This window comes from Clinocottus analis, unplaced genomic scaffold (assembly GCF_023055335.1).
Source record: "Clinocottus analis isolate CAN_PGR_092001 unplaced genomic scaffold, fCliAna1.0.p SCAF_3, whole genome shotgun sequence".
Classification (NCBI taxonomy): Eukaryota; Metazoa; Chordata; class Actinopteri; order Perciformes; family Cottidae; genus Clinocottus; species Clinocottus analis.
Window position 1 is genome coordinate 21,856,513 of NW_027176042.1, and position 27,500 is coordinate 21,884,012.

Consider the following 27,500-nt stretch of genomic DNA (forward strand, 5'->3'; position numbering starts at 1 on the left):
AACCCTGGAGGCCTACACCCACCGGGAACGGGTCTGACTTCTTACTGCAGTACAGAGAGCGGAAGGCCCGCTGCAACGGATCCAGCACCCCATACTCCTGCAGCACCCAACACAGAAACTCAGAGCAACCCTGTCCAAAGCCTTCTCCAAGTCCACAAAGCACATGTAGACTGGTTGGGCAAACTCCTAGGACCCCTCCAGTAGTCCTTGAAGGCAAAGAGCTGGTCCCCTGTTCCACGACCGGGACAGACTTTGCACTGCTCGTCTTGAATCTGAGGTTGTACAAGTGGTCGGCCTGAAGCCTCCTCTCCAGCACCCTGGAGCCTCCTTTCCAGCACCCTGAATCCTCCTTTCCCGCACCCTGAATCCTCCTTTCCAGCACCCTGGAGCCTCCTTTCCAGCATCCTGGATCCTCCTTCCAGCACCCTGGAGCTTCCTCTCCAGCACTCTGGCTTGAGCTTTCCCCAGGAGGCTGAGCAGTGTGATACCTGATAGTTCACACTCTCTGGTCCCGCCTTCTTGAAGATGGGAACCAGCACCCCGCTCTGTTCCTGACCCACATGCGACACTGAAGAGGCGTGTCAACCAAGACAACCCAACAATGGCCAGCACCTTCAGCATCTCAGGGCGGATCTAATCCCCAAGGCGCCTTGCCCCCATGGAGCTTTGTGACTACCTTAGTGGCTGGCCTCCAGCAGAGATATGGGTGCCCCCCTCCTCGAAGTTTTCAGACATATTGGTCTCTTGAGGATTTTGTTGCATGAATCCATTGACATTCAGTTTACAAAGAAATAAAACAGAGAGAGGCAGAAAATCATGGAACCGACATATCTATGTTTGAAACAATGTTGATGTCCTGAATAATCTGTAATTCATCCTGTGTTCACAGTTGCAGCTCCAAAGCCATTCGTCACAATGCTCGATGCCGGAGAGACCTGGTCTCTGCTGCAGTGTGAGGTTCGAGGTGCTTCTCCTAGACCTAAAGTGAGGTGGCAGGACAGCAAGGGAAACCAACTTCCTGCTGAGGAAGCTCAGGTCTCAGAGAGAGGAAGCAGCTATGACATCACCCTCAACATCACTGTGAACAAGACGGGCCGCTATCGCTGTGTAGTGGAGCAGGAAGACATCAAGCACCGGATCACCTCTGAGACCTTTGTGCACATCAGTGGTGAGATTTCATTGTTGTTGTTCATGTCTTATTAGTTTAAACGTTATTTAGACTTCTTTAACTGTTGCTGTGCTGTACATGAGATGTAGTTACATTTCGACTGTTTACGTTTACTTTTTGTAATGTGTTTCAGAGAAAGTGTATGAAGACTCATCCAGCAAAGTGTCCATCGGATGGTTGGCTTTCACATTTGTTTTAGGAGTTTTCATTGTTATTGCAGTTGGAGCTCTGCTTGTATTTGAGAAGCGCATCACAATACACCTCAATAACAGTAAGTGTATATGAAATACATCACCGTGTCCATAACGTGCAGACAACAACACAACACAAGTTAACTTTATGTAACACATAGTCTCTTCTCTGTGCTGCAGGTCTTCGACAGCAGGGAGATGATGAGGAAAACAGTCTGGAAGAAGAGACGGAGACAAAGGGTTTGGAAAACACAAGAAACAATGTGACTTACGAGACGGTGAAATGTTCATGTAAAGTTCCTTCAGAGGGTGGAGTTTTTGTTGAGTCCTCACCTTCTGGACCTCCTGCTGGACCTCCTGCTGGACCTCCTTCTGGACCTCCTGCTGGACTTCCTCCTGGACTTCCTCCTGGACCTCCCTCTGGACCTCCTGCTGGACCTCCTGCTGGACCTCCTTCTGGAACTCCTGCTGGACCTCCTGCTGGACCTCCTGCTGGACCTCTTGCTAGACCTCCTGCTACACCTCCTGCTGGAACTCCTGCTGGACCTCCTTGTGGACCTCTTGCTGAACCTCCTGCTGGACCTCCTGCTGGACCTCCTGCTAGACCTCTTGCTAGACCTCCTGCTACACCTCCCGCTGGACCTCCTTCTGGACCTCCTTCTGGACCTCCTGCTGGACGTCCTGCTAGACCTCTTGCTAGACCTCCTGCTGGACCTCCTGCTGGACCTCCTGCTGGACTTCCTCCTGGACTTCCGCCTGGACCTCCTTCTGGACCTCCTGCTGGACCTCCTGCTGGACCTCCTTCTGGACCTCTTTCTGAACCTCCGTCTGGCCTTCCGGTGAGACCTTCTGCTGGACCTCCTTCCGGACCTCCTTCTGGACCACCTGCTGGACCTCCTTCTGGACCTACCGATGGACCTACCGATGGACCTCCTGCTGGACCTCCTGCTCAACCTCCTTCTGGAACTCCTTCTGGACTTCCTGCTACACCTCCTGCTGGACCTCCTGCTGGACCTCCTTCTGGACCTCCCGCTGGACCACCTGCTACACCTCCTGCTAGACCTCCTGCTGGACCTCCTGCTGAACCTTCTTCTGGACCTCCTGCTGGACCTACCGATGGACCTCCTGCTACACCTCCTTCTGGACCTCCTGCTGGACCTCCAGCTACACTTCCTTCTGGACCTACTGATGGACCTCTCGCTACACCTCCTGCTACACCTCCTGCTGGACCTCCTGCTGGACCTCTTGATGGACCTCCAGCTACACCTCCTTCTGGACCTACTGATGGACCTCCTGCTACACCTTCTGCTACACTTCCTGCTGGACCTCCTGCTGGACCTATTGATGGACCTCCAGCTACACCTCCTGCTAGACTTCCTCCTGGACCTCCAGCTACACCTCCTTCTGGACCTACTGATGGACCTCCTGCTACACCTTCTGCTACACTTTCTGCTGGACCTCCTGCTGGACCTATTGATGGACCTCCAGCTACACCTCCTGCTGGACCTACCGATGGACCTCCAGCTACACCTCCTGCTAGACTTCGTCCTGGACCTCCCTCTGGACCTCCTTCTGGACCTCCTGCTTGACCTCCTGCTGGACCTCCTTCTGGAACTCCTTCTGGACCTCCTTCTGGACCTCCTTCTGGACCTCCTGCTGGACATCCAGCTACACCACCTGCTGGACCTACCGATGGACCTCCTGCTACACCTCCTGATGAACCTCCTTCTGGACATCCTTCTGGACCTCCTGCTGGACATCCAGCTACACCTCCTTCTGGACCTACTGATGGACCTCCCGCTACACCTCCTGTTGGACCTTCTGCTGGACATATTGATGGACCTCCAGCTACACCTCCTTCTGGACCTACTGATGGACCTCCTGCTACACCGCCTGCTGGACCTATTGATGGACCTCCAGCTACACCTCCTTCTGGACCTACTGATGGACCTCCCGCTACAACTCCTGCTACACCTCCTGCTGGACCTCCTGTTGGACCTCCTGTTGGACCTTCTGCTGGACTTCCTTCTGGACCTTCTGCTGAACCTCCAGAGGTTTGAGCCTCAGGTTAGAATGGGGTTCATGTTCAAAAGAGAGATCTACATCCAGACCTTCTATCAGTGGTTCTTAGACACAGTAAATCATGTTAATCATGTTACCTCTAAGTATAAAGAACCCTAAAAGATAAATGAAAAGACGCTGGTTGGCCGTAGGGGCGAGGGAAGAGAACAAAGGTTCAGCTTTGCCTCAGCAGTGTGTTACTCGTATGCCTCCAGGTGCTTACCAACCTCACACCTGCTCAGGTGCCTTTTATCTTGCTGACACTGAGTTATATAAGTTTGAATATCAATATTTTGTTATTCTTTAAAGTCTTCTGCTCAACATGAGACTTCTGTAAATACATAATCACCTTTTTAATTCAATATGCATGTGAATGAAATGTTTCTTTTGTTAATGGAGGTTAATTTGCATCACTTGCTAGATGTAAACAGAATAATGCACCTTAAGTCTGTTATTTATTTTAAATAAAGATATAAGCCTTTGGTTCATGATTCATTTCCTTTTTGATCATCAAATCTTGATTATGTAGTATTGATTATGTGAAAGATTTAAAAGACGACTGAATCTGAACATTTGGTATCAAGCTTCTTCAAGAGGGGGAGGACAAAAGAAAGATGTAATAAAACAAACATTTACTGGTGTTTCTATCTTTCTATCGATCGAGATGGATCAGTGTCTCCAGAGACTCCCTTCATCAGCTGTCAGTCATGATGCAGCACATCCAGCAGAAAGAGCAGCAGACACACTACAGCTCACTGCTCACTGTAGAGATGGAGTCACTGCTGTGAGGGTTCAGAGCTGATAAAAACCACAGTCTCAGTGGCATGTGAATGTCTCTTCTCCTTAGAGACATTCCACTGGGAGAGAACAGATCAGACTGATGAGTGAGGACCTCTGTCTCTGGACATGTGGAGATGCTGTCAGCTGCTAAACAGCGTGATTTCCTGCACACTTGAACACAACAACAACAAACAACTTCAGGTCTACAGGAAATACTGAATCTGTGTTTAGTTCAAACTTGCTGGAACCAGCATGACCAGAGTCTACAGTCTCCAGAGAGGACTGTCCAGTCCAGCAGACAGCAGCTTCACATCTGAATCCTCCAGCTTGTTGTTTCTCAGGTCCAGTTCTCTCAGACTTGAGGGGTTGGACTCCTGAGCTGAGGCCAGAGAAGAACAGCTAATCTCTGACAAGCTGCACTTCACCAACCTGAATAAAGAATAAAAGATGCAGGTCAGAATCATTCGTAATCATCAGGTGCGTTGAGGTTTAAATATGTAGCTCAACATGACGATGTCCTCATCAATGAGCTCCCTCTTCGTCATTGTGTTCTTGTGGATCATCATCGTGTCAGCACGACATTCATACAGCTGTTGATGTCCACACAGATGAAGACCATGCTGTCAAAATATCACAATAATCTGCTGTATTAATTTCTTTCCAGTAAAATGTATTTTGGTGATGAACTACAACGAATCCAGTAGTTTGAAGGAGATGTTTTCGCATGAATATAAAAAAGATGACGTATGTGATGCTGATGTGGCCCAGCGGGAAAATGAGTTTGACAACCTTAAGTAAAGTCTATTAGCCATCATATAGATAATATAATAATAATAATCGAAATAATGTGAAATATGCTGCGTTGACCAACACTGTCCACACGGTGGCAGATCATTCACATTTAACGTGGTTGTCTTTACGTCTCTGACGAAACACACGTCTCTGTGACGTCACGACGAGGACTGATGACTCACTAAGTGCTGTGTGTGTGTGTGTGTGTGTGTGTGTGTGTGTGTGTGTGTGTGTGTGTGTGTGTGTGTGTGCGTGTGTGTGTTATGTTTGCCCCTCCTCCCCCTCATCGCCTCCTCCTCCATCAGCTTTCCTCCTGATCCTCTTATCTCGGGTCCTCTTCCCTTCTGCTGCTGGCTGCGCGCGACTCTCCCGGTTGCTTCACACAGCGCAGCGCAAACCTCCCCCTCCTCTTCTTCCTCCTCCCTCATCATCATCATCATCTCGCTCACAACAAGTTTGACAGCTGCTGCAGCGGAGAGCTGCGTGCGAGGGCTGCTGTGAAGAAGAGGAGGAGGAGAGAGAGAACGAAAAGAGGAGAGGAGAAGAGAAAACAGAAGAGGAGAGGAGGAGAGAGAACATAAGAGTACAGGAGGAGAGAGAACAGAAGAGGTGAGGAGGAGAGGAGGAGAGAAGAGGAGCCGGGAGGCTGCCGGTGACAACTTACCGGGGTATTCTTCCGGTCTGGGCTCGGTGACAGAGTCTGCGGTCCCGCTGCTGCAGGAGGCTCCTCCCGGTCTGTCCCGCTGCTCTCATGCGGGATCTGCCAGACTGACGCGCGCACATCGAACCGGGAAAATAACAGCTGAGAGGGAAACTTTCATCCTCTCCGGTGCTCGGGCTCTCCGGTGCTCGGGCTCTCCGGTGCCGGGTCTCCATGCGGCGGCGCGCCGGGTGACGACACACTTTGTTTTGAGGGATTTGGCACTTTGGACATCATGTGGACGCCGACGGAGGACGAGAAGATCGGAGTGGGTGAGTACGCGCACGGTGCGTGAGTGTGCGTGTGCGTGTTCTGGACGTGCACGGTGTGTGTGTGTGTGTGTGTGTGTGTGTGTGTGTGTGTGTGTGTGTGTGCGTGTGTGTGTGTGTGTGTGTGTGTGTGTGTGTGTGTGTGTAGTATTTTGCTGCAGTACTCAGTGATGATGCTAGTATTCTGTGATACTTCACATCACTTTCTAATAAACTCCTCTAGTATCACCTTTCTGTGAAGGATGTTAGTTTGTAGTACTTTGTAGTTGTACTCTGTATTACTCTCTGTATTACTCTGTAGTAGTACTCTGTAGTACTCTCTTTAGTACTCTGTAGTTGGAAGTTTGTAATACTCTTTGTAGTACTCTGTAGTGCTCTCTGTAATACTCTGTATGTAATACTCTTTGTAGTACTCTGTACTTGGTATCTCGTGGTATAAAACAAGGTAATCCTTTATTCCGCAGTGGGGAAGTTGCAGGATTACAGCAAGAGACAATAAAATGAAGAACACGTCATATAAATAGAGGTAAACAGTAAAACAGTGAAATAATCCACAACAGCAGGATTATATATACAGACAATTTATTCAGAATTGCACAGCTGGTTGTGCAGCCTGACGGCAGCAGGAAGGAAGGACTTGTGGTTCCTCTCCTTCACACACCGGGGAGGAAGCAGCCGGTAGAGCTATGCTAGGATATGATAAGCTACGCTATGCTACGCTATCCTTGGTACATACAATGTTCAGGTAGACGATGATTTCATTGGCTTGTTGAAAAAATGGACTGTGTAGTTAAATAGAATATATATATATATAAATATATATATATACATATATATATATATATATATATATATATATATATATATATATATATATATATATATATATATATATATATATAGTAGTCAGTGAAGGATGACAGTCCGTATGAACACATGACAGTCCGCACCTGATGAGGCCTAGGTCGAAAGTGTCTGGTTGTGAGTCTGGTTGTGAGTCTGGTTGTGAGTCTGGTTGTGAGTCTGATTGTGAGTCTTGTTGTGTGTTTGGTTGTGAGACTGGTTGTGAGTCTGGTTGTGTGTCTGGTTATGAGTCTGGTTGTGGGTCTGGTTGTGAGTCTGCTGGATGCGTCTCTGCATACCAAGGCCGGCGGGCTGAGAGCTCACAGAGGCTCTGATGGAAAACATCTATTCAGAGCGATGAATGCAGCTTTGTGGCCCATTGAGGCTGCTTCACCACCCCCAGAGCGCGCGCGCACACACACAACACACACACACACACACACACACACACACACACATTATGTTACGTCAGCCTTTGATGGACTGAAGTTGTTCTTTTAAACAAACTCAACAAAACGTGGTTCAGAACTAGAAGCAGGTAAATAATGAAATAATAACACATGTTATCTTAATAGTTCATCATGATTGTCGTTCTGGTTCAGACGTTCGGATGTTTGTGTTCGTGTAGACATCTTTCCATCTCTGAGTTGGTAAACTTGTCCATTGGAAGTTGACGTCATCATGGAGACGTCACCCGTTGGGTTGTGGACGTTTTGAAGCCTCTTGTTCTGCAGTTTGGCCGTCGTCATCTTGTTTTTATGCAACCAGAGAACCGGAAGTGACCACTGTGGAGGTGTGACGCAGAGACCTGTCAATCACTTTGTAGCCCCGCCCCTAAAGCGTCCCCTGCTTTATGGTCTGTTTGACTGACCATAATTTACTAAATGAACATCATGCTGTATAGAAGAAGACTTGAAATTACAGATTGAGGCATAAACTCATGTTTACAATGTTTACTGAGGGAATACATCAAGAGAGAAGTAGAGTCATTTATATAGACTTCTATACAACCAGAGGAGTCGCCCCCTGGTGGTCAGGAAAGAGAACGCAGCTTTAACACATGAAGCTAGAGATATTCGCTTAGAGACATAAACTCATGTTCACAATGTTCTCTGAGGGAATCAATCAAATCTCTTCCACCGGTGTTCTCTCACTCGTCTGTTTTTCACCTTTTTCCTCTTGTGACATGTTTTCATCTCCTTCTTATGCCGAAACTCGTCTGTCTTGAGCCCTGAGGATGAAGAGGGGCTGCGGTTCTTCTCCTCATCACCGATCATCTTCATCCTTTTCATCAGGGCTCCTCCTCTGGGGATGGAGTGGCCTGACGTTTTTTTCCATCATTTTAATCACCCTTCATGCCCTTTGCCCGGCCTTCTAACAGACACTCATCTTCATCGTGACGGCCCTCATCGGTCTAATGACAGCGACACAACTGGAGAACAGCATCAAACCGTATCAGGACATATTGTAACTTAACTCTGTGCTTTTGGTTTGTTTTATGACCAAACACTCGATCACAAGAGAAACAATAACTCTGCTTTCAGAAAAATGAGAATGAAGGATTTCGAAAGGGTTATTTTGATGTTGAAGGAGGAGCTTCATTGTTAGCATAGCATCGCTTAGTGCCGATCCATCCAGACTCCATTCAGAAAACCAGCGTTTTAAAAGTTGTCTCCTCGTCGTCTTGCAGAGAGAAATAACAAAACGTGTTCAGGCTTTTTACAAGCTGGAGATGTTTTCACCAGAGGAGTGAAACATGAAACATGGCCGATGCGTGTTTCATGTTTCCTGAAGCGGGAAACAGAAGAACGTCTCTGGGGCCGAACGTCCTCTCAGTCGCCTCGTTCTCCATCTCACGGCTGGAGAGGAGGAATTCTGCAGGCTCAAACATCCGACATCGCCAAAGTGAAAGTGACAGCGAATCAAATTGATTGCTTTTGCTCCCTCCACCTCTTGCTCCTCCTCTTCCTCCTCCTCCTGGTCTTCCTGCTCTTCCTCCTCTTTCTCCTCCTAAGGGTGCTGGCTCTGTATTTTAATCACATCTCAAAGTGAAGCATGGCTGTGCTTCTAGAGGTTTGTGTTGGTCAGTAATCATATATTATATCATAACATCATCTCGGCCGTGAGAGGAGCCAGAAAGTCTAAACATGGTCATTTGACTTCATAATTCCTCCTGTTGGTTTAAACACTGATTGGTTGTTGACAAAGTCACATCATCAGAGACCAGAGAAACATCCACGATGTCCTGATCACATGATCTACTGGATACTACTGCCCCCCCCCCCCCATCCCTTCCCTACGAGAGCTGTCTTTGCAGATGTAAAGATGTCAGTGAGCCGTGGAGCGACTCCTCTTTCCTGTGAGAATGTTTACTGACCCAGATCTCAGATTCATTGCTTAAATCTCTCTGTAAAATAGGAGAACGTCTAACTGGGAAGACATCCAGCGAGTTCCCCCAGAGACTGGGACGCTGTGAGGTAACCAGTAACCAGGCCACTGGACTGTCCTCACAGACCACAGACTAGTGTGAGGGAGAGACCATTAGGGGGTTCTGGTAGAAACCATGATCCATGGTTTAGTCAAGAAAAGCAGTTTTATAGATTATAATATTCATAAAGTTTATTCATCACTCTCGTGATTGATGCATTTCATTTGTGTGTTCAACTCGAATAACGATCAGACTTTTTAATCTGGGTTTTCTGCTTGATTTGAATGAAAAGAGAAAATGAGAGACACACACTCACACACCATTATGATAATGATGAGCCTTGAGTGTTTAGTGGGTAACACTCTCAATAAAATGACATAATTCCTCTTTCATAATTCTGCATAAGTGATTCATTAATTGGTCTTTACGGGGCTGACTGGTGAAAGGGACTTAATAATCTCCTGTGTGAGAGTTGAGTTGAATGAAGCCTTTAAGACACTCCTGTCCCTTTAAAATGCAGCTGTCCCTTTAAGACACTCCTGTCCCTTTAAGACGCTCCTGTTCCTTTAAGAAGCTCCTGTCCCTTTAAGACACTCCTGTCCCTTTAAGACACTCCTGTTCCTTTAAGAAGCTCCTGTCCCTTTAAGACATTCTTGTCCCTTTAAGACACTCCTGTCCCTTTAAGACGCTCCTGTTCCTTTAAGAAGCTCCTGTCCCTTTAAGACATTCTTGTCCCTTTAAGACACTCCTGTCCCTTTAAGACACTCCTGTTCCTTTCAGAAGCTCTTGTCCCATTAAGATGCTCCTGTTCCTTTAAGACGCTCCTGTCCCTTTAAAACGCTCATGTCCCTTTAAGACGCTCCTGTCCCTTTAAGAAGCTCCTGTCCCTTTAAGACGCTCCTGTCCCTTTAAGATGCTCCTGTTCCTTTAAGAAGCTCCTGTTCCTTTAAGACATTCTTGTCCCTTTAAGACACTCCTGTCCCTTTTAGACGCTCCTGTCCCTTTAAGAAGCTCCTGTCCCTTTTAGACGCTCCCGTTCCTCTAAGACGCTCCTGTCCCTTTAAGAAGCTCCTGTCCCTTTAAGAAGTTTCTGTCCCTGTTAGCACCGCTGGCTGAGCGGCTTCATGTCTTATTCTGCGTTTAGTGCACATGTTGCAAACAAAGTGGACTTCAATGTGAATTATTCATCCAGTAAAACTTCAGCCATTGGCGGCCATATTGTGGACCTGGCAACTGCTTGCAGGCCTTCAGAGGACGTTTCCTCCTGAAGAACTGACAGGACACATGCAGGCTGGAATGAATACATGAATACATACATAGATCATGTTTGTTGCATGAGTTATATTTTAATCTGCCTCCTTGTGCTTTGGGGCGTCTGCTGTGTGAGCCGTGAAGAAGCTTTTATCCTGTAGCGTCACATGTTCACGTTTTCAGTTCCTTAATGCTGAAGTTCAACACACGACAGGTGGAGCTGTCCAAGGTGCTGAAACACACTGATCCAAGTTCACCCAGCACCGTGTGTGTGTGTGTGTGTGTGTGTGTGTGTGTGTGTGTGTGTGTGTGTGTGTGTGTGTGTGTGTGTGTGTGTGTGTGTGTGCGTGCGTGTGTGTGTGAGATGATTCCGTGCTCTTAAATCCAGCCTCACTGCTCGTGACTGGAACGGGTTAACACACACACACACACACACACACACACACGCACATACACACACACACACACACACACACACACACACACACACACACACACACACACACACACACACACATATACACACATCTAGTTCATATGCACAAAGAGGACGTCTCCTTTGAACCAGGAAGTTTAAGTAGTGTGAAAAAAAAGTTTTAGGTGCTTCTTAAAATTTCTGACTGTGTGTGTGTGTGTGTGTGTGTCTGCAAGTGTGTGTGTGTGTGTGTGTGTGTGTGTGTGTCTTGAAGCAGCGTTCTGGAGCACAGTTCGTCGTTGTTATGGTTACACTCTGGCCAGATTGGTTCCCTCTGTCGCCATAACAACGGCCCGTTGGTCTCAGCTCCGTCCTGAAGGATCAAAAACACTTCAGAAGTTTATTTATTCATATTCTTTATAATTATTGACAGCGTCCTAACTTTGGGCTGTGTGTGTGTGTGTGTCTGTAAAGGTGGATATTGGGATTGGGCCTTTGTCTCAAGACTTCCTGTCTCATGACTTCCTGTATTAGGACTTCCTGTCTCATGACTTCCTGTTTTTGGACTTCCTGTCTCATGACTTCCTGTATTAGGACTTCCTGACTCATGACTTCCTGTATTTGGACTTCCTGTCTCATGACTTCCTGTATTAGGACTTCCTGACTCATGACTTCCTGTATTAGGACTTCCTGTCTCATGACTTCCTGTATTTGGACTTCCTGTCTCATGACTTCCTGTATTAGGACTTCCTGTCTCATGACTTTCTGTGTAATCTTCATCTCATGACTTCCTGTATTATTACTTCCTGTATTATGTCTTCCTGTATAATCTTCCTGTCTCATGACTTCCTGTATAATCTTCCTTGTGTGACTCCTCCTCCTTTGGGAGGGGGAGGAGCTTCATAAGAACAGCAGCTCTGAGGTCAGCTGAATTCACAGGATTTCTTTTCTTCTTATTTTCTTCTTCTTTTCTTTTTTTTCTTTTTAAAAACTTTATTTTGTATTCACTTCCTGTTGGTCAAGAAGACAGAAGGAAGCAGTGTTCTTTTGTTATTTCTGTAACGCCAACAAACACGGGTCGTGGTTATATATTAAGTTAAAAGCAGTTTTTTAATTTGTCTTTATTATATTCATCTTTTGTTCAATACTTTTAGAGTTTGGACTGAAATGCTGACACAGCAGGACAATTATCTGTTTCTCTTGCTCTCCCTCCCTCCATCGCTCTTTCTCTCCCTCTATTGCTCTCTCCCTCTCTCTCCATCTCTCCCTCCCTAAAACTATTTATAGATGCGTCCTCTCCATATCAATCAATGTACATGTTGAATATTATATATATATATATATACATATATATATATATATATTCCATATTAGTATTATAATATATATATATATATTCTATATTAGTGTTATATAATATAGTTTATATAATATGTGTGTGTGCGTGTGTATATGTGTGTGCGTGTGTTCACCTCTAATAAATCAAAAGAAACAGCAGCATGTTTTGTGTGTTTTCATGAAACAAAACTAGAGATAAATATTACATTTAAAATATATAAATCTAAATAATATGTATGAAATTACAAAATATAAATAGTTTATATAAAATATAAAAATATAAATATCATATATAAAAATATTAATATTTTATAATAAAAAAAATATATGAAATATAAAAATACAAATATGAAATATGAAATATAAACATATATATTATGTATATTTTTTTTAGATATTTTCATTTGTGACTAAAAGACAGACAGAGTTCAATGTCTGTGTGTGTGTGTGTGTGTGTGTGTGTGTGTGTGTTTGCTCTGCAGCTTTTCTGTGCAGAGAGCCTCCCATTCAATCACTGTACTGGTCTGTAATGGTCTGTAATGGTTTGATAATGGTCTGTAATGGTCTGTAATGGTCTGTAATGGTTTGGTAATGGTCTGTAATGGGCCTCACTAAGTGGTGGGGGTGAGCAGGGCTCAGAGGTTAAAGAGAGTAAATAGTAGTATTGACCAGTAAAACCAATACAGACTGCTCTGCGTCTGTACTGGTTTCACTGTGTGAACTAGGGCTCAGTTGGATGCTGGGAGGATGATGGAGAAACGTTCACCTGGAGTTTAGATGAACACTCTGAAACACTTTAATACACATGACCTTTAGGCCGTGACCTCACTTCCTGTCCTGTAAAGGAACCCTGAGCAGCAGCTTAGGGTTCCATCCATTTAGAAACATTAAAGAAGTTTATGTCTTCATGTTGTTCATTCTTTACTTTAGTGTCTGTCTACATGTCTGTCTCTCTGTCGCCTCCCCCACACCCTCCCTTTAGATAGACGTCCCTCTTCCTTTCTAATGGCATTTGATGGACATTTCCATTGACCTCATTAGACTCGTCCCATCAGGCAGTAACGGCTGTAGAGTGTGTGTGTGTTTGTATGTGTGTGTGTGTGTGTGTGTGTGTGTGTGTGTGTGTGTGTGTGTGTGTGTTTGTGTGTGTGTGTGTGTGGGAAAGCTTGAGTTGTATCGGCCTTTTCTGGTGAATTAAATATCTAATAAGTCCAATTCCATTGATGCCATATAATATATATATATATATATATATATATATATATATATATAACATAAATGTATATATATTCTTCCATCAGTAGAACAGGAAGTCTCTAAAATGGTTTTCTTACGCATATTTTGACAAATATTGCTCCTCGATATCACAGGTGGCTTACAGGCCATCATGGGGTTAGACCTGTAGGCGCTAAGCTAGCCGCTAGCTGCCAATGAGATGACACCCGACACCGTTCAGGTGACATCATCAAGCTGAGCTTGCGCTTTATTTCCTTGACTCAGCGAGTGTGTGTGTGTGTGTGTGTGTGTGTGTGTGTGTGTGTGTGTGTGTGTGAGTGTGTGTGTGTGTGTGTGTGTGTGTGTGTGTGTGTGTGTGTGTGTGTGGCAGCCTATCCTGGTTGTCTCCGTGTAACTGGTGTTTAGTGGTGAGAGTTAAATCATCAGCAGACCCCAGTGCATTATGGGAGGTCCGGAGCTGCTGAGTGACAACGCGTCTGCTTCAAATAACTAGTTTATTAACTGTTTATTATATTGTGTTATGATTATTTCTATGATTTTATCTCCAACGGGACGTCTCTTTTAAAACACACACACACATACACACACACACACACACACACACACACACACACACACACACACACACACACACACACACACACACACACACCGTTATGATTATGAACGAGTACACGACTTTCTGGTTGATAACAGCCAGAGACAGTCCCTCTGCAGACAGAAGGCTGTGCTAAGATTAGACACACACACACACACACACACACACACACACACACACACACACACACACACACACAGTGTTGCTGGGTGATTAGTGTGTTTTTAAGCCGGTATAATGGAGGCTTAGCCCACTGCTCCACTTTCAGGGCAGTGAGTTCGGCCATCTGGACCGAGTGAGTCCTCCGTAAAGCTGAGACCACCAGACCACCAGACCACCAGACCTCTAGACCATCAGACCACAAGACCACAAGATCACTAGACCACTAGATTACTAGAGCACTAGACCACCAGACCACGAGACCATTAGACCACCAGACAACCTGACCATTAGACCACCAGACCACAAGATCACTAGACCACTAGACCACCAGACCACAAGACCTCAAAACCACAAGACCACTAGACCACCAGGGTCTGGGGCCCTGGTGGTCTAGTGGCTCTGCTTTGCTGCAGAGAAGCAGACGCTCAGCTCCACATACTGCTGGTGAGAGAGAGGGGGTAGAGGGGAGGAGCTTAGTGCAGCAGATGTTCCTCTAGGAACACACAACGTTTACAAGAACCCGATGTTCCTGTTGTCGCTCTTATGAACACAACCACGTCCTAATGCAGGGGTGGGCCATTATTTTTCCCAGGAGGCCACATGAGGAACAGAAAATATTGTGGAGGGCCGGACCAATAGCCTGAACGGAGTTTGACAGGACTTCCCAGCATGCAGTTCTGTGGTGTCAATTTAGAAATGTGAAACCTTGACTGAAGTTCCTATCCCTGACAGTCAAATAGCTCTGTGGGCCTTGCCTTCAAAAGTCAAATGTACAGTTATGACAATGTGCTGCCAGGTTGATAGTTTGACTGTTTGGCCAACCCATGGTGCCAGGCCTAATATCAATAGTATTTATTAAAAAAATCCTATAAAATCTATAATTTTTGGGGGAAAATTAGAATGATTATAATAATGGCTGGTGTTTGCTGTTCTAATGTGTGTACTCATGACGATGAACATCACTCTGATGATTACATGACTCACGTCGTGCCGCTTCTACCTGGGCCTTCTGTACGGTTACATGAATAAGTGCATGATGGGACGCGGCGTCGTTAACGGACAACGCATGTAGTCATCAACAAGAAGCATCACATTTAGTTATAACACAACACAATCCAACAAAACTGCGACACTAAAACACTGAAGAGTAGAGCCAATCAGAAGGAACAACATTAACTATTTAATAAAATGACAGCAGAGACACATTAACACAACACTACTGCAAATGTAACAACACACACTAGAGACACATTAACACAACACTACTGCATATATAACAACAGTAACACAACCAGCACACAAAGACACTTATAGTTGGATAGTGTTTGTGTGCGTGTGTGTGTGTGTGTGTGTGTGTGTCTACGTGTGCGTGTGTCTTTTCCAGTAATAATACATCCTCCTCCTCCTCTTCCTCAGTAATAATAATCTCTCGTGAGCTCGGTGGTGTGATGTCACAAACCGTCGCTGACCTCAAGTCACATGACACGCTGTGTCATCACAAATACGTCTGTTTGTCTGTGAGCAACAAAAGAGACGACAAACGGAGGAATGCTCTACTGACACACACGCGCGCACGCACACACACACACACACACACACACACACACACACACACACACACACATACCTAAACACACTCTACACCAGGTCCACAAGCTAATCAACAGTCACTTTAACGCGGCCAGCTTTTGTGTGTGTTTGTGTGTATGTGTGTGGGAGCCTGTGGGGAGAGGGTGGGGGGGGGGGGGGTGTGAGGTGTTCAGGGACCCTGCAGGGCTGGAGGCCTTTGTGTTGTGTGTGTTGTTTTCCTCGTTAATCCAGATTAATCCGGTTGACGCTTCCTTTGTTCTGAACACGCGTCAGCGGCTTCAAACAGGTCAGTTAGTGGTCCGGTAACAGAGTGCATTCTGGGAGTGGATTCATTTATGATCAACACTCACGTGAACGTCAACAGTGACGTTTAGATGAGCCTCAGGAATGTTTGAGCTTCCTCTTCCTCGTCCTCTACCTCCTGTTGTTGTTTATCTATTTCCAAAGCTCGTGTGGCTCAAGCAGTAGATGTAGTCCAACCGAAGCTCCGCCCACTCTGTTAAATGATCTTCTGTTCATGCAGAATGTTACCGCAAAGCATCATGGGACATGAGGAGCAGCTCCAGCACCACGTTATCGTATTGATGCTCATATCGTGTTGATCTTGACACAGCGGCTCCTCTTTCTTCTTTATTCTCTTCATTCTCTTGAAAATAACCCTTCAGAGGAAGTGTGGCGAGTAACTTGACCTTTGACCTAGAATATGATGTTCATGATGTTTCTTTCAATAACAGAAAGAAGAATCAGCTGTTTCTCCAGAGTTTGTAGCCCCGCCCCCTCCTCTCTGAGCTCCTACTGTCACTCACAGGAGCTGTCATCCCTTCATCTCTACATCTCTACATCTCTACATCTCTTCCTCTCTACATCTCTTCATCCTTTCATCTCTTCAACTCTACATCCCTTCTTCTCTACATCTCTACATCTCTTCAAATCTACATCTATACATCCTTTCATCTCTTGATACCTTCATCTCTACATCTCTCATCCCTTCATCTCTTCATCTCTACATCTCTTCCTCTTTTCATCTCTTCATCCCTTCATCTCATCATCCCTTCATCTCTTCATCTCTTCATCTCTTCATCATTCACAACACACACGTTGTCTTCCTGGTTGATTACTGGGACTTCTCCTCTGGGAGGCTAACGTGTTCCTCTTAAGTCCACGGAGAACATGGACCACACATGACACGCTGAGCTGTGTGCTTGTGTGTGTTTGTGCGCGCGCATGTGTGTATGTGTGTGTGTGGCCTAGTTCTGCGTCTCTCTGCTCATTCTTTTCCCCGACTAGCTTTTTATTCAGTTAAAACTCAGTCACATCCATTCAATCACACACACACACACACACACACACACACACACACACACACACACACACACACACACACACGTATGAATAATTAAACCAACACATGCATAAAAAGCTGCCTTCTTCTGTTTCCCTCGTCACACTCTCAAAAACTGCATTCTCACGAATCAGCTGCGACTAGAGGGAATCTGTTTCTCTCTCTCACACACACACACACACACACACACACACACACACACACACACACACACACACACACGCACGCACACACAAACACACACACACACACACAGCCACACAATCCATCTGCTGCACTCTTGAGTGCACTTGAGTCTGCCTGTGGACATCGTGGAGGATGTTAAAATGACTTCATGTCTTCACATGGAATGAGATCTGTTCTCAGGACACACACACGTACACACACACACACACACACACACACACACACGCACGCACGCACGCACGCACGCACGCACGCACGCACGCACACACACACCACACACACACACAGATGAGCCATATCAAAGAGATCAAAGCAGCTTGTGAACCACTAATCACGTGACAACAGAGCATCACATGTTTATATATATATATATATATATATATATATATATATATATATATAAATATATATATATATTTATATTTAAAATATATATATATATATTTATATTTAAAATATATATATATATTGTTGAGTGTCTCCATTTTGTTTACAGCATTGTTTACAGCATTGTTTACAGTGTTTTTACTTCATTGTTTACAGCATTGTTTACAGTGTTGTTTACAGCATTGTTTACATTGTTGTTTACAGTGTTGTTTACCGCATTGTTTACATTGTTGTTTACAGCGTTGTTTACAGCATTGTTTACATTGTTGTTTACAGAGTTGTTTACATTGTTGTTTACAGAGTTGTTTACATTGTTGTTTACAGTGTTGTTTACATTGTTGTTTACAGAGTTGTTTACATTGTTGTTTACAGTGTTGTTTACATTGTTGTTTACAGCATTGTTTACAGCGTTGTTTACGGTGGTTGACAGCGTTGTTGACTCGTCTCCTCTCTGTCGCAGTGCTCTGCTCCTTCAGAGGCTCCGTGTCTCAAGCTCTGGTTCTGGAGGTTGGAGAGACGGTCCAGATCCTGGAGAAGTGTGAAGGTCAGAGCACGTCTAGTCCTGATCCACTTCCTGTGCTCCTCTGATCCATTTCCTGTCCTCCTCTGATCCACTTCCTGTCCTTCTCTAATCCACTTCCTGTCCTCCTCTAATCCACTTCCTGTCCTCCTCTGATCCACTTCCTGTCCTCCTCTGATCCACTTCCTGTCCTTCTCTAATCCATTTCCTGTCCTCCTCTGATCCACTTCCCGTCTTCCCCTGATCCACTTCCTGTCATCCTCTGATTCACTTCCTGTCTTCCCCTGACCCGCATCCTCTCCTCTGATCAATAAACCTGAGAGCTTTTGGTTCTGTTCAGAAATATCTGATTTCTGTTTGGTTCTCTTTGTATTTTATACATTGTAGTGTTTTAAACCCCAAACCATGAATACTTCATACTGTGTAGTTTTTATATATTGTAATATATTGTTCCTGTCTTCTTCAGGTTGGTACCGAGGATTCTCCACCAGGAAGCCAAACGTCAAGGTAAGAGAGCTCCTCCCACTCTGGACCACGCCTTCTTCTTCCTCATCTTTGATACTCGTCTTCCTCTGTTGAGGAGGTTGTTTATGAAGCCGCTGCATGTTTAATGAGAAGAGACTTTATAAAAATACATAAATACTTTGATCACATGTGGACTGAAGAGGAGTTACATAGAGACCTGTCAATCACATTGTAGCCCCGCCCCTAAAGCATAGAGGAGTCACCCCCTGGTGGTCAGGAGAGAGAATGCAGCTTAAACCCATGAAGCATAGACTTCTATACAACCAGAGGAGTCATCCGGTGCCATGCTCAAGGGCAGCGCGGCAGGGTGCAGGAGGAAAACCGGTTCGCCCTGGAACATGAATACTTTAATCGCTGTGACGCTGCATCATTTAAAGCACGTTAAACTTTAGAGACTGTTTGGATTAGATGAGAAGACCAAGTCCCAGCTGATCTCTGTATCTCCAACACACACACACACACACACACACACACACACACACACACACACACACACACACACACACACACTGCATCACTTAGTAAAAGGATAAATCATCAATAAATAATCCGCCCGAGTCCTAAAACGCTGCACGAAGAAGAATATGAGAGTTTAAAAGAGATACAAGACAATACTGTCTTCATAAGGACACTCCTCTCCTAGTGTCTTCTTGTTGTCTCCTTCTTCCTCTCCTAGTGTCTCCTCGTCGTCTCCTCCTTCCTATCTTCTTGTCTCCTCGTTGTCTCCCTCCTTCCTCTCCCGTCCTCTTTGTTCTTCTTGCTCTTTCTCTTCCTGTAACAACATGACCTTTATAAGTGAACCGCTGCTTCAACACATCAGCTAAATTAAGAACAACACCCCCGACACACACACACACACACACACACACACACACGCACACACACACACACACACACACACACACACACACACACACACACACACACACACACACACACACACACACACACACACACACACACACACACTATTTTAGCCAGGTAGAGCTTGAGGTGATCTGAATGCACTGACCTGTTAACAAGCATCCTTTATCACAGTGGACAGGAACAAAGTGTGTGTGTGTGTGAGTGTGTGTGTGTGTGTGTGTGTGTGTGTGTGTGTGTGTGTGTGTGTGTGTGTGTGTGTGAGTGAGTGTTCAACTCTGTTTATTTAAGGAACAAAAGCATCGAGACCAAGTGAGAAATAATCTTTATGGAATACATGTGATAAAAACATCTTTAAGGAGTGGAATAAAAGTATAAATATAATAAAGAAAGTTATGAAACACTTGAAGACAAGCCGCTTCTCCAGTTTAGAGCTGAGAGTCTGGACCAGAACACCCTGGAGCTTTAAAACGAAATGAGCGCTAATGCTAATGCTACTGCTACTGCTAACATCAGAGCGGCAGAAGGTCAGCATGCTCTTTCACAGCTGCGCTTCCTTTGCAGTGAATAATGTATAAGTACCTCAAAGCTCCACCTCAGTACAGTGAAAGTACTTAGTTCTCCTCGAGTCACCAAAGTGTAAACATATTAACGCGTTAACGTGTTAACACGTTTACACGTTAACGCGTTAACCTGTTAACATGACATGGGGGAGCGCCTCCTGAAGGCGGAGCCAAAACCTCTAGCTCTCTTTTATTGCTGTTGTTCTCCTCTCTTCTAAAAATACTTCCTGACGTGAGGCAAAGTGCTCCCCTGTGTTCTATTATGGGATGTTTGACCCCCGAGAGGTCTTTTGACAGACGCAGCAGAAAACGAGTCTGTCGGCTGGAGGCGTGTTCTGCATGACGAGCTCTCAGAGAGGACATTGAAATGCACACACACACACACACACACACACACACACACACACACACACACACACACACACACACACACACACACACACACACACGTGTGTTGTATAGAAGTCCATGCTGACTCTTCTCCTCACTGAAACGTGGTAGAATATGAATGAATCCCTCCATCAGGACGTTCCCTCAGCAGACGGCGCTTTATTTTTTAATCGTTTTCTACTCATAGTTTTCTCACTTGAGATGTAAAGATGTTATGACACAAAACACATATTTACATCCTCCCATTACTGTACGTTCATTAATTAAAGTCGAGCTCGTAGTTTAATTTCAGATCGAGTAAAAAAAAGAAGGTGAAACATGACTCCTCAAGCCTCCCGCCGTGTAGCGCTGCTACAAAAGGGTAACGATGATCGGTGGAGAAATAATACACCTGAATGGTGAAATGATGTACATCAAACACATGAACTCATTAACATAAAACTATTGTATGTATAGTTATGTTTTAATCAATACCTTTGTGACCGGAGTACTGAATCTCTTGCAACCCAGCAGCTAACGGGTGCCATCGTTAGCTGCTATGCTAACGATCTCTTTAATGATCAATTAAGTTACTGGTGATGCTTTCAAACTCCATTCAGTAAAAAATGACACATCTTCATGATGTGTTCAAATGTAATCAGTAAAATGGAGTTTGATTAAATCCAGTTATAACAATATAAAAAGGATGTTAGAAAATTTACTTTTTACTTTTTATCACAATGTATCACGTCAGTACTCAAGAAGAACACGTTGTTTGAAAGATTGTCTCAAGTCTGCTGCATCGTGATACATACACAGTAGTATTTAGATGTATTGTAGTATTGAGGTGATTAGTAGTATTTAGATGTATTGTAGGATTTAGATTTAGATGTGTTGTAGTATTTAGATATAGGGCAGTGATTAGATCTATTGTAGTATTTAGATACAGTGCAGTATTAAAATACAGTGTAGTATTTGTATACAGTGTAGTACTTGTAAAAACAGTGTAGTATTTGTATACAGTGTAGTATTTAGATGTATTGTACTATTTAGATACAGTGTAGTACTTGTCTACAGTGTAGTAGTTAGATACAGTGTAGTTTTTGTATACAGTGTAGTACTTGTATACAGTGTCGTATTTATATACAGTGTAGTACTTGTATACGTTGAGTATCTGCTGCTCGGCAGCAGCTTCATTCTAACCTTCACATCATGAATTATTGATCAGTGAGACTCGTGTTGTGAGCGAGGCTGTTCAGAGCAGCTGCTCCTCACTCCTCTTCCTCCTCATCTTCCTCTTCCTCTTGTTCTGGTGTTCTGGTCCACAGGTCGGGCAGCTGCTTTACATCTCATGAAGTATTCATGAAGCTTCAGTAACTGTGTTGGCGGTGAGGTCAGCAGGTCGCGGGTCAGAATGAAGCATCGCTGCCGTCAACCTTTTTGTTTGTTTCAGATTCATAAATCTGTCTTCAGCTCTCTGCATGAAGCTGAAATAAAAAACGCATCCAACCATTTCATCGTCACTCGGTGATGTGCCGGCATCAGGGGGAGAGGATAGACTGCGCAATGCATTATGGGAAGTGGACACTGAAAGACACATCGGGTTGTCTCCGACACTGAGGCACCGGTTCTCCTTGACCTCCTGAAGATGTGTCTCATCAAGCTGAAATATAAAAAACATGAAATATAAAACACATGAAATATAAAACATGTGAAACATAAATAACATGAAATATAAAAAAAATATAAAAAAACATTAAATATAAAAAAACATGAAACATAAAAAACATGAGATGAAGAGCAGAATGTTTGATCCTCTCTCTCTCTCTCTCTCTCTCTCTCTCTCTCTCTCTCTCTCTCTCTCTCTCTCTCTCTCTCTCTCTCTGTCTCTCTACAGGGAGTGTTTCCAGTCAGTTATGTCCACCTAAAGAAAGCGGTGGTGACCAACAGAGGGTAAGTTCACCTGCTGTGAAGTTATTAACATAATGTCTCATAGAGAATAACTGTGTGAGGTAAAATAACTCAGTTATCAACAATGAACTGAACACAGATTCCTTTAAACCATTAATTTCTCCGGCACATTTTTTCCCTTCTTAGTTGTATGTTACAGCTGCAAAAAGACAACTAAACTACTAGTTAGGTTGAGCCAACTACACTACTTTTTTTAAGTTCAGCCAACTTAACTCGACAACTTGTTAGTTATTTAAAACTAACTGAGTAGTTTAGTTGTTTAAACCTAATCTTCATCATCTTCTTTATCTTCATCATTGTCTTCTTCATCATCATCTTTAAGTTCATCATCTTCTCATCTTCATAATCCTCTTTATCTTCATCATATTCTTTATCTTCGTCATCCTCTTCTTCTTCATCATTTGATGAGTTCTTTCGGTTGTTTTTCTCCTCAATAAGGAATGAACCTCCTTGTTGCTCATTCCCTTCCAACTTCAAGACTCCATATTTTAATACATTTACATAATGATTGGAAACTGCAGATTAATCAGAGTTATGGAGCGTAACTCTGATTTGCATAAGAGTTTTTTAATTAGAGACACGGCGAGTAAATTAATTGAAATTAGAGAATCCTTTACTGTTTCAAGCAGACCTCCGGGGCAGAGAGGCTGTGTGCGTGTGTGTGTGTCTGTGTGCGTGTGTGCGTGTCTGTGTGTGTGTGTGTGTGTGTGTGTGTGTGTGTGTGTGTGTGTGTTCATGTGCATGCAGCAGTTCACTTCACTGCTCTTGTTCCGCTTTGTTACCAACTCTTAAGTATAAAATCAGACGGGAAGTCAAACTCAATCTGTCGTGTTTATGCTCCAAAATAAAGGAGCCACTTTAATCAACATTAATTATTTAGGGGTTTTAGTCAAATTCATTATTTTTTAAGAGACCAAGCTGCTTAGAAGTTAGAGGTCATGATTTTTTTTTTTAAATCTAAAAATAAAGTTAACTTCTTTTCAAACAACGGTTCGTATGAGATCATAAGAAAAGAGAGAGAATGCAGCTTTAACACATGAAGCATATACTTCTATACAACCAGAGGAGTCGCCCCCTGGTGGTCAGGAGAGAGAATGCAGCTTTAACACATGAAGCAGAGACTTCTATACAACCAGAGGAGTCCTACTGGCTTTCCTCCTCTGCAGTGGGTCCTGCTGGAGACGTGTGGGCCCGTTCATGAGCCTGTGTGTGTTTCTGTTCAGGCCTCAGGAGTCCGTGGCCCCTCTGGAGGACCCCATCGTGACCGAGGTGACGTCCACGCTGCAGGAGTGGGCGCTGCTGTGGAAGCAGCTGTACGTGGTGAGTAGCAGGCTTTTCTTCTTCTTCGCTGCTCTTTGATGCTGCATCCAGCTCAAACTAAAAGGTCATTCATTATGATTATTCTGCTTTGATTAGCAAATGAGCCTCTTCGCCCGCACACGTCTGGCGTTGTTACGACGAACGCAGCTCCAGGGAGTCATGTGACAACTCCTCGTTCCTTTATGCTCAAGGTTCCTTGTTTCATAATCTAGGAAAGAGGATGGATCAAAATAATAATAATTATGGCGCGAGGAAAGAGGATCATATTCTAAAAGTGTGTAAACTGCTTGAATTATAAACATAGTGAACACATGTAATAATGTAGTTATAAACATAGTGAACACATGTAATAATCTAGTTATAAACATATTGAACGCTTGTCATAATGGAGTATAAACAGAGTAAACATGAGATAATGTAGTTATAAACATAGTAAATACATGTAATAATGTTGTTATAAACATAGTGAACACATGTCATAATGTAGTTATAAGCAGAGTGAACACATGTTATAAATGCTTGGGGACATTAGGAAGTTACAGTTATTTTGGACAAAGTATGTCACACACACACACACACACACACACACACACACACACACACACACACACACACACACCACACACACACACACACACACACTCAGTGCCACATGGCTGGTCATGAGGTGTTCACACCGACAGGATGAACTCTCAGTAAACTGATGTTCAGAGGAACTGAAGCCTGAAGAGGTGACGGAGGCAGTAGAGCATAAAGTGACACTAACACACATACACACACACACACACACGCACACACACAGAGGAACACACACACGCGTGTCCTCTATCGATGCTGTTTCTGTGGTTACATCTTGTCGTTCAGTCCTCTGTCTCCCAGTGTTTTGTGTTAGGTCTTTACAAACTGCCACTGGGACTTCAGACTCAAACAGCTGGATTGTGTGTGTGTGTGTGTGTGTGTGTGTGTGTGTGCGTGTGTGTGCGTGGGCGGGCGGGATAGATGTGTGAACAGGAAGGAGGCGGTGTTGACAACCGAACAATGATGGAGGGATGTAAAGACGGGGGAAACGCAGAGGGAGGCATTTCTCTGCTGTTAAATGTGCAGCAAGTGTGTGTGTTCTTGTGTGTGTTCTTGTGTGTGTTCTTGTGTCTGTGCCTGGTCACGGTTCCACTGAGAGGCGTCTCGGTCCGGTTGTTGGTCATCGTTGCGTTGTGAATAATACGAGTAGCACGTGAACCTGAACCGAGGACGAAGGACAGACGTGAGAGACGCTGAATACACGGAGAAGTCTTCATCACAAGATGTTGATTAAAAAGCTGTAACAACAACAACAACAACAACACACAATGGAATAAACAGGAAATAAAGAGTAGAACTTCCTCTGTGAGCCTTTGAACAACATTCAAACTGAATGTGATGCAGAGAAACACAAAGAGGTTCAACTCTCAGAAAGAAGGAAGACGAGGAAGCGATGAAGCAATCGACCAGAAGAGTCACGAAGACGAGGACAGAATGAAACAGACGCACTCAAATATTGATGCAAGGAAGCAGCGACGCTCTCAGTTGAGTTCTTGTTCTGTGGTTTTAATGGAGACTCTTCCTCAACGGGGCCAGACTAACGTCTGGAGATAATTGCCGTTGGGTCGGCTGTTTCAGGAGAAAGCTTTGAAGTTGAGTGGCGGCAGCAGAACCATCAGAAGGTCTTAACGTCTGTAACTGGACAAAAACTACGAGAACATTTAACGTTTTCCTTCATCGTTTGGTGCTCTCCTGAAGTAAAGCTTGTGTTTGTTGAAACACTGCAGCTCTATGTTTAATCACATGTCTGTAATGGTGGTGATCCACAGCTTCATTCGGGTGCAAAATGTTCACGGTGGATCTGTGTTGTCTCCGTGGCGACAGCTTGACTGACAGCTCTGTGGAGAGAAGCCAACAGCTCCGTGTTAAAACACCTACTGTCACGCGTCTGGCGCTCTGCTTGAGGACACATGTACCTCTACTTCCTGTCTGTCACTCTGCATCCTGTCTGTCGCTCTGCTTGAGGATACGTGGCTCTATTTCCTGTCTGTCGCTCTGCTTGAGGATACATGGCTCTACTTCCTGTCTGTCGCTCTGCTTGAGGACACATGTACCTCTACTTCCTGTCTGTCGCTCTGCATCCTGTCTGTCGCTCTGCTTGAGGATAAATGGCTCTACTTCCTGTCTGTCGCTCGGCTTGAGGACACATGTACCTCTACTTCCTGTTTGTCGCTCTACATCCTGTCTGTCGCTCTGCTTGAGGATACATGGCTCTACTTCCTGCCTGTCGCTCTGCTTGAGGATACCTGGCTCTACTTCCTGTCTGTCGCTCTGTTTGAGGAAACATGTACCTCTACTTCCGGTCTTTCGCTCTACTTTCTATCTGTCGCTATGTGTGAGGACACATGTATCTCTACTTCCTGTCTGTTGCTCTACTTCCTGTTTCTCGCTCCACCTGAGTACACATGGCTCTACTTCCTGTATGTTGCTCTACTTCATGTCTGTCGCTCTGCGTGAGGACACATGGCTCTACTTCCTGTCTGTCGCTCTGTGTAAGAACACATGGCTCTACTACCTGGCTGTAGCTCTGCGTGAGGACACATGTATCTCTACTTCCTGTCTGTTGCTCTACTTCCTGTTTCTCACTTCACCTGAGTACACATGGCTCTACTTCCTGTATGTTGCTCTACTTCCTGTCTGTCGCTCTGCGTGAGGACACATGGCTCTACTTCCTGTCTGTCGCTCTGCGTGAGGACACATGGCTCTACTTCCTGTCTGTCGCTCTGCGTGAGGACACATGGCTCTACTTCCTGTCTGTCGCTCTGCGTGAGGACACATGGCTCTACTTCCTGTCTGTCGCTCTGCGTGAAGACACACAGCTCTAGTTCCTGTCTTAACTTCCTTGATTATTTTGAATGCTCATAACTTTTTGCTGCTGTGTTTTTATGTTTTAGGACAAACCGAGAAGAATACATTTAAAATCTCACCCAGGAAGCATCTCGTTATTAGAATTATGATCATTTTAACTTAAATATTGTGACACAGATTTTAGTTTTCCACCTTTCACGTGCTCGCAAACTTCACACGTTTGATTCTGAGGGGAAGCCGCCTCGGGGCCGCGAGCTCTGCTGTCAGAACTCCTCTTCATCACTTCATCACGCGAGCCGTGTCCTCGTCTTTAGAGAGCAACACCTCGCTGGGCCGCCTGTGGATGATGGTGGTCAACTTTAATAACTATTTCACCATCTGTCTGGTGCTTCGTCACATAGATGCATTTATTAAAAAGACCCTTATTGACCCTCCTTTCGAGTCCTGAGGGTCCGTACAGGGAGGCGGCCGAGCTGCCGTGGTGCTGGGAGGGAACACGAGGCCCAATGAAACACACCTGAAGATGTGTTAAACGCTATGCGCGTGTGCGTGTGTGTGTTGTGTGTTCGTTCCTGCAGGGTGTAAATGTGTGATTACTCAGTCCAGCTGGGGAAAGAGGCAGAGGAGGCAGGAAGGGAGGGAAACTAAACCGTTGAGTCTCCCTTGAGTCAAATTGGACAGTTTCAGGTCAAAGCCTTCACATCTCTTCATCTACAGTGGGAGATGGAGACGCTGAGGGTCAAAG

At 44.7% G+C, this 27,500-nt stretch overlaps 2 protein-coding genes across 8 annotated transcripts in view; both read left to right on the forward strand.

Annotated features, from left to right (window-relative positions):
* The window catches only part of LOC137796982 (basic salivary proline-rich protein 1-like), a 7,853-nt gene extending 3,951 nt beyond the window's left edge, over nt 1–3,902 (forward strand). For all 3 annotated transcript variants that reach the window (XM_068595288.1, XM_068595290.1, XM_068595289.1), the window contains 3 exons: nt 890–1,168; nt 1,302–1,439; nt 1,540–3,902. In XM_068595288.1, the coding sequence (XP_068451389.1) occupies nt 890–1,168; nt 1,302–1,439; nt 1,540–2,948 (1,826 nt within the window). In that variant the 3' untranslated portion in view covers nt 2,949–3,902. The remainder of the gene's footprint in view (nt 1–889; nt 1,169–1,301; nt 1,440–1,539) is intronic.
* Nucleotides 3,903–5,416: 1,514 nt separating this feature from the next.
* dock3 (dedicator of cytokinesis 3) overlaps nt 5,417–27,500 on the forward strand; it is a 48,809-nt gene continuing 26,725 nt past the window's right edge. For all 5 annotated transcript variants that reach the window (XM_068593945.1, XM_068593946.1, XM_068593947.1 and 2 more), the window contains exons 1-5: nt 5,417–5,964; nt 18,198–18,281; nt 18,724–18,764; nt 22,476–22,531; nt 23,773–23,869. In XM_068593945.1, coding sequence (XP_068450046.1) covers nt 5,928–5,964; nt 18,198–18,281; nt 18,724–18,764; nt 22,476–22,531; nt 23,773–23,869 — 315 coding nt within the window. In that variant the 5' untranslated portion in view covers nt 5,417–5,927. The remainder of the gene's footprint in view (nt 5,965–18,197; nt 18,282–18,723; nt 18,765–22,475; nt 22,532–23,772; nt 23,870–27,500) is intronic.